This window comes from Balaenoptera acutorostrata, chromosome 17, assembly GCF_949987535.1.
Source record: "Balaenoptera acutorostrata chromosome 17, mBalAcu1.1, whole genome shotgun sequence".
NCBI classification, from domain to species: Eukaryota; Metazoa; Chordata; class Mammalia; order Artiodactyla; family Balaenopteridae; genus Balaenoptera; species Balaenoptera acutorostrata.
In genome coordinates, this window is record NC_080080.1 from 81498915 (window position 1) to 81512824 (window position 13910).

Here is a 13910-nt window from a genome sequence, read left to right on the forward strand (position 1 = left end):
GCTCACGCCTTACATTTTGATCACATCTCTCAGAGAAGCTGAGAGTCTGAGCAAAAGGGGAAAATTGTTAAAAAAGAGACAACAGGCCCAAGATGGAATCACTTGTGCTAGGACCATGTCACCAGACTGAAACTTAATACTTAACCTAATGGAAGTTTCAGCCTCTCCCAGGACTGTCACCTTTAACCAGTCAACCTAGAATTCCCTGGTCGGCGCTAGTGAGTAAACCTCCTGCCCTCACAGACCCCATCTATTCCCCTTAGGAGGACAACCTCCACTGGAACAAGACATTCTTTGGGAATAATTTCCTTTTTCTGCCCCCTTTCTCCCTTTGAACACCTCTTCTTTTAAACAGCTTGGCAGATGGGATGCCGCCCGATTCATGGATCATTGAACGAAGCTAATTAGAGCTTTAAGTTTGCTCAGTTAAAATTTCGTTATTTAACACACCTAAGGACGTCCTCCAGAGCTGTACTTCAGCCCCAGGGAGCAGACCGATGGGTTCTGAGACCATTTATGGCTCCTTCAGAGACTGGGTCAGTATCAGGGTCATACGTTAACTGTTTAGAGCACAGACAGAGCTTGCTACAGCACCTAGCTTGATTCTCTCCAGGAGGCCCACAGAATTATTCATGCACAATCCCCTGGGGAGAAGCCTTGGCACTGAGTTCCGGGGCCACTACCTAAAGCCTCCTGCTTCTCAGATGCCAAGAGTTTTGGGCTCCACCTTTGCACCACCTCTGAAGGTTCACTGTGATGCAAGACGCGATCAGGGCAGGGAAACTGCCATGCACTGTTCTCATTTAGTCCTCGGTGTTGAAGTGTAGAACCCACTCTCTCATGATTACAAATGCAAGTGTCACTCCAGTCACACAATGACAACTCGGAGTCAATGAGACACCGAGCTGGAGATGGGCCCAATGTATGCCTTTGGACCCAAGTACAAGTCCTTATACAAGGACACTGCTTACTAATACTAAAAACAAAAATTACTGGCTCTGAAAGTAAGAGAAAGAATATTAAGTATTTTCTGTGAACAGACATTTTTATTAACAGCAACAACAAAAAAAAACCCAGAAAACTTCAAGGGAAGGAAGAGCTACTTACACCAGAATAGAAAGGCTCACCAGACACACATATCACATCCTGTTCCTGGATCATCAGAATATCTTTGGCCAGGTGTAGCCGCACTTTGAAAGGCTCCTGATTACCATCCTGCAGCAAACAAATCCCTGTCTTTGTCTTCAGATAGCAAAAAAATAAAAAAGAAGCAAAACAGAGAAAAGATACTTAGTTTATAGATTATAATTTTATGGCTTATTTATAGCAAAACATGATGAATAACATCTGAAAGCTAGGGAAAATGCACTCTGATGAGTCTGAAACTTAATACAGGTACACAGAAAAGTATAACCTTTTCACATAAAGTAGGCCTCAGATAATAGAGATTATGTGAGAAAATCCCCACAAAGATTTGGAAAGTAAGGATTACAGTTTATACAGTATATTTGAAAAACAGTGAAAGTTTTGTTTAATACTTACAATCTAAATATAAATTTCATAATGGTTTTATTGAGATGCTATTCACACCTGTATACAAAATTCAACCCTTTAAAGTGTTCAAGTCAATGTTTTTAGTGTAGCGATATGCAGCCATTGCTATAACCAATTTCTGACCATTTTGAGCACTCTGAAAAGAAACCTAATATCCCATCTCCCCGTCCTCCCACATCCAGTCCTAGGCAACCACTCATCTACTTTCTGTCTCACAGAATTTTAAACCTGTAAACATACCTTCTTATCTCCTCTACCCTCCACTATTTGATCAACCCATTCACCAGCACACATGCACTTTGCACAGAGGAGGGAACCAGGACAAAGAGGTGAAGAACTGCTTGAATTAACACAGATAATTAAGACACAGCCTGGCTTGAGACCCAAGATTTTTGATTCCCTTCCCACTGTTTTTGCTTCACACATTTTTGGGAATTGTGAAAACAGCCCGTGAATATTTCCAAACTTGTACATGCATGGCTTTAAACCATCAGCTTAGTGATCACAGAGGGAGTCCACACATCTTGTCCCTCCTGAAGCAGGTCAGGGTTATAATATTTGCCAGATAAATGGAAATATTCTCCTTAGCAAGGGCACTTTATGCTCCCATTTATCAGAGATGCAAATGGAAATTCTTTTGAAACAGAATATAATCGCTGGCTGTTACTCTGAACTAAAAAGTCAACAAAAACAATGACTACCTTGGAAATTACATTTTCATTTAATAACCACTGAGCCATTCTTAATTTGGATAAAGGGAGAAGTACACAGAAATACATTTTTATCCTTACTATTTAATGAGCACAAAATCCCAGACAAATAATATGAGACTTTCCCTTGGAATATAAATTACATGTGGATTGCTAGGGGGTTGTTTCTTTAAAAGAATGTTCCATAATGTTGATGAAAATATACTTAGATACCGCAACTTCCAGAGATAACTCTTTCTGTAAATTGCTTTTTCCCATGTGAAAATACATACCATTATACCCTCTATTATACACAATGTTAAATTGGTCTGTAATTATTTTGTAAGTGTTATAATATCTTTTAAGGAAAAACAAGCTTTTCCAGGAGCCATGATGGCATCAGTCCCTCCTCTGAGGCTGTACATATAGCTGGGGCCCCTAAATCGTATCCATTAATCTACCACAGAGCTTAACTCAAGTGCGTATGTCTAAAAGACAAAAGAATGTCAGCAAAAGCAAATTATATTTTCCTTAATACAGACACAATTTTTGTACATTTTTCACGTGGAAAAGTCTCTCATGCTTACAAGGTGATCTCGGCCAGGGGCCAACATCGGGACTTCTGAGATGCATGGCAGAGAGGGGCAGGAGATAATATCAAAGCTAAGGGAACATAATTGGGCACATTTGCTGATTTTTAGATGTACCGTACATTCCAAGCCATTTTCCCCCCAGAAGTGTAATGGAATAGCTGGCAATCACAAATAAGGCTCTGTCTCAACTTGTGGATGAAAGAGGGGCTTTTCCCTGAGATTCCATAAATACATTATTGTTACACATCAAAGAGATTGCAAAGGTCGCCAGGGAAAGTTTGAGGAACTAAAACACAGCTATGAGGTTTCTCTCATCACATTTCTGATATGGTCAAAGCTCCATTCACTCAAGTAATGTGTGAAATGTCCCCTAACTATCAGATGGTTGTCTGGAAAACAGAACACAGACTTGGAGCCCATGCTTGACTCTTCAGAGGACAAGAGTGAAGGAAAATAAAGAATGAGGCAGCTTTTTGTTAGAATTAAATATATATATACACACACACCCCCCAATACATAGCTGTTTGGAGAAAATAACAAACTGAGAGATAATGAAGCTCACAACATATTCACATTAAAATACATTTTCCAGGCATTACAGATGTTACATTTATTCTACTATGAAAATTCAGCTTATGGACTTGAAAATACATTAAAACGCCGACACACACATCCACTTTGCCAATACTGTGTAACATTAACAGGGAGTCAGACGTGAATTAGACAATCACCTTTGGCCTCAGAGTATTCCTACTTCTAAAAATGCACATGTATAAATAACATGCAGTATGATATTTGAGCACTTGATACAGGAGCAACATAGAGAAAGGACTTAACTAGTCATGAGAGAAGGGGCATTAGAGGAGGCTCTGTAGATAGAAAAATGTGTGGCTTGTCTTGAAAAAATAAATCAAGAACACAATAATTAGAGAAGGCAAAAGTAATTTTATCCAAAAGGGAAAACTTGAGTGAACACTTAAGAGGCATGAGAATGCATGGTCCATACAGAAGCATGAGAATGCATGGTCCCCGATGACGGAGAACGCAGCCCCGAGGCCGAGCCCGTGGTGTGTGGGAGGGGCCGCGGCAGAAGGGCAGGGGTGGGGCGGTCAGGGCCCTGCACGGTGCGCCCAGCGTGCGAACGGGCGGGAGGTGCCGCGGAGGAATCTAAGGGCGGTGAAATAACATAAACGTTTCGCGTTAGGTCTTAGGAACGTATTTCCTACAGCAGAGGAGAAGATGGATAGGGACTGGGGAAGTGAGAACATAGCTCCTGTTGACAGAAACGTAAACCTTGAGCAGGCACTTTGGGGACGCGAAGCCACTGGATCCGACCCGGAGCTGCTACAGTAGATGGAGGAAGAGGGGTGAAACCCACTCGGGGCACCCCCAGCGCAGGGCAGCACTGCTGGACGGGCACCACCACTGTGAGAGGCGGGCATGTATCTCACGTACTCGGACCGTGTGCCCCGAAGTACTAATCCCCTTGACTCTGATAACCCAGGGCAGCCGTCCTCGTGGACGGGACAGAAGCGGAGGCGCAGAGATGGGTGCGAGTCAGGATGTGAACCCGGGCTGCCCGGCTCCAGGCTCCAGGCTCTCATCCCCTGGCCCTGGTCCCCTCATGCAGAGGCCTTTGAGGGGATGCCTCCCCCAATCTTCCCACATGCAAGGACAAGGCTATCCGTGTCTTTCACCAGGTAGCGCTTTGGTTAGCAAGCATCTCCTTATGGGAGTGCAGAGAGTTCTGAGAAGGACACCATCTTGAACCAGCCATTCTTCATGGATCAGAGCGATGGCCAGTGAGGGAAAAATGAGACAGAAACCACTCTGGGCCTGATGGATGCTTTCCCTGCCAAAGCTAGGCTGCTGAGGGAGCACAGGACACCAGCAGATACCAGGAGAGGCTTGACCCACATGGGCTCATCCCGCAAGGACTGCTACAGGGGTGAGAATGGGCAACAGGACACTGAGAGTGGCCACCGGTGCAGCACGAACTAAAACACTGAGGGCTGCAAAGTCTTTACAGATCTGTGGACCCAGATTGTTCAAAAAATAAGAAAATCATTCAAATAATGATCAGTCCCACATTTTAGTATAAACTTAAGACCTGCGCTCAGCTTCTTTTTCTTTACTAACATAACAGTCATTTGTCTTCAGACTTTTTTAACTGGGGATGCACCACGCATGAGTGAGGAAATGCACGTGCTACCTATAGCATGCAAATATGTTACATAATTACAAAACACACGTAGACCTTGACAAGTGATAAATACATTCAAAGGTTGTTTTCCTGTCCCTGGTGGATGATCCTACATTGCAGCTGGATTTTGCAAAACCCACACTGAAGACTATGTGCTTAGAGGAATATTAAAAGGCAATACCTCTTAATTACTTAAAAGGCAATATGTTTAAACATCTAGTCATTGACTTGTTTTCTGTGAATCAATGAAGTGTGTTCATGAATTTACATGGATTTACTCTTTGTTTGAAAAACAAACCTCACATGTAAACTTATTAAGAATGTATGCTTCGGGGCTTCCCTGGTGGCGCAGTGGTTGAGAATCTGCCTGCTAATGCGGGGGACACGGGTTCGAGCCCTGGTCTGGGAAGATCCCACATGCCACGGAGCAGCTGGGTCCGTGAGCCACAACTACTGAGCCTGCGCGTCTGGAGCCTGTGCCCCGCAACGGGAGGGGCCGCGATAGTGAAAGGCCCGCGCACTGCGATGAAGAGTGGTCCCCGCACCGCGATGAAGAGTGGCCCCCACTTGCCGCAACTAGAGAAAGCCCTCGCACGAACCGAAGACCCAACACAGCCAAAAATAAATAAATAAATAAATAAAGTAGCTATAAAATAAAAAAAAAAAAAGAAAAAAAAATATTAAAAAAATAAAAAATAAAAAAAATAAAAAAAAAATAAAAAAAAAAAAAGAATGTATGCTTCGCATAAACCAAGTACCTTTGGAAGTTTAAAAAGTAGACTATGGGCTTCCCTGGTGGCGCAGTGGTTGAGAATCTGCCTGCTAATGCAGGGGACACGGGTTCGAGCCCTGGTCTGGGAAGATCCCACATGCCACGGAGCAGCTGGGCCCGTGAGCCACAACTACTGAGCCTGCGCGTCTGGAGCCTGTGCCCCGCAACGGGAGGGGCCGCAATAGTGAAAGGCCCGCGCACCGCGATGAAGAGCGGTCCCCACACCGCGATGAAGAGTGGCCCCCACTTGCCGCAACTAGAGAAAGCCCTCGCACGAACCGAAGACCCAACACAGCCAAAAATAAATAAATAAATAAATAAAGTAGCTATAAAAAGTAGACTATCACCCACTTTCTACTTGAAAGTTAATACCTCTTTAATTTAGGTTCTAGTCCTTGAAAGAACACAAATTGTGTTTTCATGAAACTTTAATATCTGTGTTCCTTTAACCTTGAAGTGTGGAATATGCAATATCAGATATAATAAACTGCAAGAAACTAGGCAGAGACCATCCTATGCACGATAGTCTTGTAGGAATCCTCATATTTCGGTTGCCAAATCTAATTTAGCTTATCCTGTAAGCCTATAGTTGTAAGTGATATGTAATTCCTTATACTGTACCATCTTGCAGTAGCAGCGCACTAAATGCCGTTTCACACAAGATGTTTCAAACTGCGTTTTACCCTTTCCTTTCCCTGCTGGGATGGTGTCTTACCTGGCCTCCTCCTTAGCTAAATTCCAGCCACTTTTCAGGCACTTGTACAAGACTTGTATCTCCCTGAAATCTTCAGAGACCCTTCCATCCAAAGATGAGTCCTTAATATTTGGAACTCAGGGCTTTCATTGAATAAATACATTCACCTAACAATTAATCGTGTATTTAGGCATGACATGTAGTGACTTCCATGACATTTAGTTCCACGTCACATCATCTGACTTCACCTTATATGCTGTTATCTAAAGAAAATCTTAATAATTTATTACTCTTTTCATACTTAAGGATTATTAATCTATAGGACCTAGTACAGTCTTTTAGTTAAAGTGGGATTTTCAATATTTGTTGATTGAATCAGTCACAGATTATATTTTATTATATAAGGCTAAATTATATGTGTGCATGAATTATTAAATTATTAAATATATGTTACAGAGAAATATGCATTTTCATACTCAACACCTAGATGTGATCCTATTTTAAAGAATGTGGATATGAAAGTGAACTATTAGAAAACCCACACTAAAGATAGAATGTTGGTTCACTGGAACACATGGTTTTTTTTGTGTTTTTTTTGTATTTATGGCTGTGTTGGGTCTTCGTTTCTGTGCGAGGGCTTTCTCTAGTTGCGGCAAGCAGGGGCCACTCTTCATCGCGGTGCGCGGGCCTCTCACTATCGCGGCCTCTCTTGTTGCGGAGCACAGGCTCCAGACGCGCAGGCTCAGTCATTGTGGCTCACGGGCCTAGTTGCTCCGTGGCATGTGGGATCTTCCCAGACCAGGGCTCGAACCCGTGTCCTCTGCATTGGCAGGCAGATTCTCAACCACTGCGCCACCAGGGAAGCCCCCACATAGTTATTTTGACGACACTTTTAAAGGCGAAGAAGTCAGTAATTTTGCCTGGCTATGCATACACTTTTTCTTCTATGATGTGGGTTTTGCATTTGTCCTGATTGTATTCTCTCTCTTCATTTTTGCTTCTTGTCAGACTTTTGAATCCCAATTACTGAAAATAATTACAACATTTTCTTTTTAAGAGAAGAATTTTTTAAACAATAAATAACGCTTCTTTTAAAAAAAAGTCTGTATTAGATAATTAAGATGTTTAAATGAAACTTATCTAGCCACACTTCTGTTCCTTCACAAAGAAGAGACTTCTTGGCATCTGCGTGGTAATATTCTATCTGGATCTGTCTGATGGACGTGGATATCAAATTTTCATCTTTAGTAGTTTATTGTCAGTCAAGAGAAAGTCAAGAGAAAACAAGTTTCATTTAATGTATCTTTGATATAATTTTCAGCAATGTAGTACTTCAAAAAGAGGCCCAAAATTAGACTCAGGCATTCCAAGCTATACATTATGGTTTTGCTTTTACCTAATTCATTAAATGTCACTCAGCATTCTCGTAAGACCTCTCCATTTGCTCATCTGCAAAGTGGCAGAGTTAAGCTAAATTGTCTTTAAGGTGCAGGTCCACTTAAATGTTCTAGGACTGTGAATTTCTGGGAAACTCTTTGATTCCGGTCCATCTTCAGGGTGATCTGATCATCCTCAGGGCACCAGAGTCCTGCACCACTTCCAATCCGGCCAGCATGTGGCAGACATGCGGGAACTGCTCTGATGGTTCTGAGAAGGTCTGCTCCACGCTGGCAGCGTTGAAATGGTGAGATCCTCAAGGGATCATTGCCAGACAGCAAGAACACCTACTACAGAAGTAAGGGTAAGAGGACCTCAACGGTGTCACCATTGTAAAATACAGCTGAACCTTAGACAGAATTTGATGTATGTTTCAAATCAATGAATCAAAACATTTTGTGTAAGAAACGGTCTGGGAAATCAATCTTATACAGCCTCTCACGTCCAAGGTGAACCATGTGTTAGAAACATTGGCCACTGTCCAGTCTCTACCACATGCATCTCCGATGTGTGTCACGTTGTCTCATTCACACAAATATCCATTCAGATTGATGGGTGCACTTTACCACCCAAAACGTAAGATAAAACTTTAAAAGAAATTGTAGGTTTACTACATTCATACAAAATTAACAGTATGATAACACGTACTGTATTTACAACCAGAAATGACACAATTAAAATTTATGCTTCTAAGTTTAAGCTCGGAAAACAGTAATTTTTTTTTTTTTTAAGTATGAACCTTTGAAAGGGGCTGAATTAAAAGATGAATAAGTTACACATTCTGACCTTATAATATTCAGGGTAGCATGTGAGAGAGGTTTGTAAACAAATAGCTATAATATAATATAATTTGAAAAGTGCTAGCATGTATAAAGTATTTTAAAAAGTATTACCATACTTAAACTTTGAAAATAAAACAATAAAAAATAACCGTAAGTATTGAAGGAATGAAAGTAATTTATTATTTTTTCTGAACAACCTAAAATTGAATCTACTGTGACAAATATTTTTTTAAAAAAGATATTTTTGCAAGAAATTTAACACATGACATTTCACTAAAAGAACAATTTTGACAAATGTTAATACTGAAGATTTTTAAAACTTTATCATAGGTAATCTAGTTATGGCTGTTTTTTTCTTGGGTTATTTATACATACTAAAATATTTTAAACCTTTTAAGTAAATATGAAATATTTTACCATATGAATATTTGCATTGTGAAAAGCCACTGCTTTGAATGTTGCATGGAAAGATAATCTTTCTTCCTAAAATAGAAGAACTGCATTCCTGGGGCCCCACGTCCATGCCCTGTTGACTGCACACTTGGATGGATGGCCTTTAACATCCTTGAAAGAGCAATGAATGCATCACTTCCGCTCACACCGAATGTGATGACAGCTCTACAGACAGTCGCCATACATCAATACTTAATACTGAAATACTTAAAGAATATGGGAATCATAAAATCAAAGGCTTTTAGTGCTGAAAGGGACCTTAGATGTCTTCTAATTTATAACCATTTATGTGAAAAGAATTAGTTCCAGCTCTTTCACTACCTGAAGCCTTCAGCGCATAGTTTGTGGGGAGAGACAATTCAGTCCAATGAAACATGCGCCCGTCTTCTTGAAGGAAGACTGAAATCCCGGGGCTTCCCCTGGCCCGTGAGTCCTTTCCAGCCTTGCAGAGACGGCTCGCGCTCTGGAAACGCCGTGGGCCCATCACCCGTCCCTCTGGGGAAAGCCATCTTCCACGTAAATACGTCAGGGAGGGCCCAGCGTTCCCTGTCTATCACCTGTTTCCCCTCATCAAGAACAGAAGGCATGCGACCTACCTCCTCACAGGTAGTCCTGAAATCCATGTGCTGCGGCACCGCAAAGGATGTCGTCTGAAAAGACAGAGAAAGGCCATCAAGCACAGCGTCGAGGGCCAGAGAGGAGGACGTAACGAAGTACAGTAAATTAGGCAGCGGAGCCAGCGGGCAAACTGTTTACAGCCACCTGTAAAGACAAGAACTCCCAGGGGCCAATGAAGCGACGGCAGGAGGAGAGGAAACGTCTTCACCTCCAGCTTGCATGAAGAATAACCCTACGGCCATGGCTCCGCGGCCGAGGATGTGCATTTCCAGGCCCCTCTCCCTCCACTCAGCATCCGGATGGGACCCAGGGCGGGATTAGCCTCCCGCTCAGGGGCTGGCTCACCCCCGTATCCACTCTGAAACCCCACTGGGCAACTGGGGAAGAAACTTCAAAAGGGGTAATTAAAAGTTGCTTTTCATGTGGTTATCTCTTGATAAAAGGTTGACTAATTTTTCTCTTTTTAATTAAAAAGCTACATGCATGAATAATTCTCTCCGGAACTTCAAATGTAATTCACAAACAGAGTGATCTAAGACAGCAAGCTATTTATCAGCGTGAATAATATAAAGATAAATCAATGTATGAAATATCTAATACAGATTCATTTAGTGGTCACTGTAATATCTAAATGATAAGCATAGACTTAAATGCACATAAATGCATATAAGTCTTGTTTTATTTTAAATGCTTTTGGAGAGTTTTGTTTTAATTATGTGATGAACTTGTCATAGAAAATTGGCATCCTGTCAGTATAAAAAATATAACAGTTTAGGTAAATGAGACTCCCAAGTAAAATGAATGGTGAATTCCGAAATAGAAGACTTTATATACCTCAAATTACTGCCTCTCTCAGCTTTGGGGACAGTAAACTATCTTGTCCTCTTTGTCATTTTCTGTTGTGTGGGACTGATGAACACTTGATCAAGTGTGAGTGGAATGGAGTATGTTGTCACTGGATTATTACTGTTGCCTTTGAAAGAAAAGAGATTGACCATTTTCTGACCATTTTCGGTAGTAATTGAACATGCCACATAATATATTATTTTCCATAAATAAGTCTTGTGGGTTGTGAGCCTGATTTGGTTTGACTGGAAAGCATAAGGAGGCTGATTTTAGTAAACTTAGGTAAGAACAAATCATTAGCAAATAAAAGGGCAATTTGATGTTGAAATTATAACCCGATGATATGAATTATTTATTTAGTGTCCGTGAGAAATTTGCCATTGGTTGAACTATTATTTTTCAAAATTGCTCTTAAGATTGTATTTTAAAGAACTGCAAATATCTACTTATCGCCAACTCTGACATGAAGTTATTCCTTTTCTATAAAAGTAGGAGAATTTCAGTATTTATTGATTACATGAAAACACGGTGTCTCTACAATCAATTCCTGCTACTAAATGCAACCAGAGAAAATAGACATGAAGGTATTTAACCACCATCTAAACTTAATCTCTATTTGAGTAGGGGGTGTATTATGCCTTCTACCATTTTTAACACATCTTCCTTGTTTTCTTAATTTTCCATTGGCTTTCATGAAAATATCTGGTAATAATATCAGGTATTTATTCAGAAAAAGAATTAATGTAATATGCAATTTAATTATTAAGGTAACAGATTTCATAGCTATCATAAAATTGTTTTCAGTGATTATAAATTTAAAAACTGGAATAAAAGTTGTATTTTATACGTTTAAAAATTTCTGAGACCTTTCTGTACAAAGTTTTATGTTAGAGTGGTTTTAGATTTACAGAAATATTGTGAAAATAGCACCGAGGGTTCCCACATACCCCACATGCCTTTCCCTCTATTATTAACATCTTACATTTGTGCACGCCATGCCTTAGTACGGCACATGGTGTGTAACATTGTTACAACTAATGAACCAGTACTGTGATCTTATTGTTAACGCCCTACTTCTTTGAAATTTCCTTGTTTTTCCCCACAATGTCCTCTGTAGTTTCCAGGATCCCATCCCAGATGCCACATTATATTTAATCACCGTGTCTCCTCACGCTCCTCTTGGCTATGACCGTTTCTCAGACTTTCCTTTTTTTTAAATGACTTTGGCAGTTTTGAGGATTATTGGTAATTTGTAGAATGTTCTTCCATTGGGATTATTCTGACGTTTTTCTCATGACTGTAGTGGGGTCATGGGTTTTGGAGAGGAAGACCAGAGATAAATGCCACTTTACCACCTCACGTCAGAGAATCACAGTCAACACGCCTTATCCCTGCTGCTGAGGCTGACCTTGATGGTCTGGCTGAGATCACGTTTATCAGGTTTCTCACCGTAAGGTCCTCTCTGTCCCACTCTCCACACTGCACTCTCTAGAGACACGTCACTACAAGCAGCCCACGCTTAAAGGGTGGGGAGTTATGCTTCTCTTCCTTGAGGGTTGAGTATCTACAGGGATTATTTGGAATTGCTCTAGACAGGAGATACATCTATTCTTCCCCTTTTATTTATTTATCCCATCACTTACTTAGGACCTCTCAGCTGACAGAGCAAGGAATATATGTGCATATGATAACCCACGTTGGAATGCACGTATTTACAAAGATTTCCATGCATAAGCATCTGTATCTTTGTTAAGCTAACTGTGAGCTCTTAGTGAGGTGTGCGTCTCTAACACATGACTACATGGACCTTCCTAATTTCTCCCCTTGTCTGTCTGTGGATTCCCACCCCCCAGGGAGCCACCATTCACTTACCTAGTTGTTCAGCCCCAGCGTACAGGGACAGCCACACAGGAGCTGTTAACACATATCCCTGTGGGAAACAATTTTATCCACTAGAGCACAGTTTATTTTGCCTTTAATATTACAAGCTGCACTCATTTCCAAAATGATGAGTGTGAACCCCTTTTCTCCTCCCCCATTTCAGTGAGATTATTTCAGACCTTGTATTACAGTTAGATTCTTTGCCATAATAGGGTCTCCTGACCCCCTAAGAATTTTTTAAAATTTTCATACGTCAAGCTGACTCTGTGCTTTAAATTTCCATGGGATTTGACAAGTGCATAGTGTCATGTATCCATCACTACCGTATCACACAGATCACTTCACAGACCTGAAGAATCCCCTGTGCTCCACCTGTGTACCCCTCCTTCCCTCCCTGTGAACCCCTGGTCAACCAATGATCTTTTTACTATCTCTATAGTTGTGATTGTTCCAGAATGTCACATAATTGGCATCATACAGGACAGAGTCTTTTCAGACAGTCTTTTAAAATTTAGAAATATGCATTTAAGATGTATCCATGTAATTTCATGGCTCAATAGGTCATTTATTTTTATCGGGATAAAATTCCATTGTTAGGAAGCACCACAATTACACTTATCCAGTCAAAATTACGCTAACCCTCCACCTTAAACAGAACCATGACTAGCTGAGGTGCTTGCTGAGTGCAAAGGTAGTAGAAGGTAGTTTTCAATACCAGTTACAACCATGTGTCCAGCTGTAGAAATGAGAACTGTAATTGTATGAGGATTTCTTCCTTATTTTATTACAAATATGATGATGAAAATCTTTGTTTTTTCCTTCTTGTATCCCCTTATGATCTAACATAAGTTTTATTAATAATATAGACTTTTATATCACAGCATTCAAGTCACAGTATATCAAGGAGAGGAGTGAATGCCACTTCAGGACTTAGTATTCCCTTCCGAGGCAATGATTCGTGTATTTTGGGTTGCATGGAGGATACTTGTTTCATCTCGGTTGGAAGTAAGACGTTACAGTCCTTATCAGGAGGCTAAGGAGGTTAAGGAGAACAGTGTGAGTGTCAAGTTGACAAGGGTGGCCTATGATGGCTAGTTTTCATGTGCTAACCTGATTAGGCCAGTTATTCAACCCGGTACCAAGTAATTGAATCAAACACTAACGGAGGTACTTCGGTGAGGTATTTTGTAGCTATGGCTAACATCTACAAACAGTTGACTTTAAGTAAATGAGGTTATTCTACATAATGTGGGGAGTGGTGGGCTCATGCCATCAGCTGAAAGGCCTTAAAAGCAAACTGGGACATGTCTCTGATGATGGAATTCTGCTTCAAGATGGCAGCACCAACTCCCTCCCATCCTACAGATTCTGGACTTCCAGGCCCCGCG

General features: G+C 41.0%; 1 protein-coding gene across 2 annotated transcripts in view; it reads right to left on the bottom strand.

The window, feature by feature from the left end:
- Positions 1–13910, bottom strand: part of SNTG1 (syntrophin gamma 1) — a 471471-nt gene that overhangs the window by 195566 nt on the left and 261995 nt on the right. Inside the window, exons 3-4 of one of the 2 annotated variants that reach the window (XM_007168620.2) lie at positions 9774–9827; positions 1108–1242 (exon numbers count right to left, since the gene is read on the bottom strand). In XM_007168620.2, coding sequence (XP_007168682.1) covers positions 1108–1242; positions 9774–9800 — 162 coding nt within the window. In that variant the 5' untranslated portion in view covers positions 9801–9827. The remainder of the gene's footprint in view (positions 1–1107; positions 1243–9773; positions 9828–13910) is intronic. The other variant, XM_057532135.1, reaches the window with a different exon arrangement.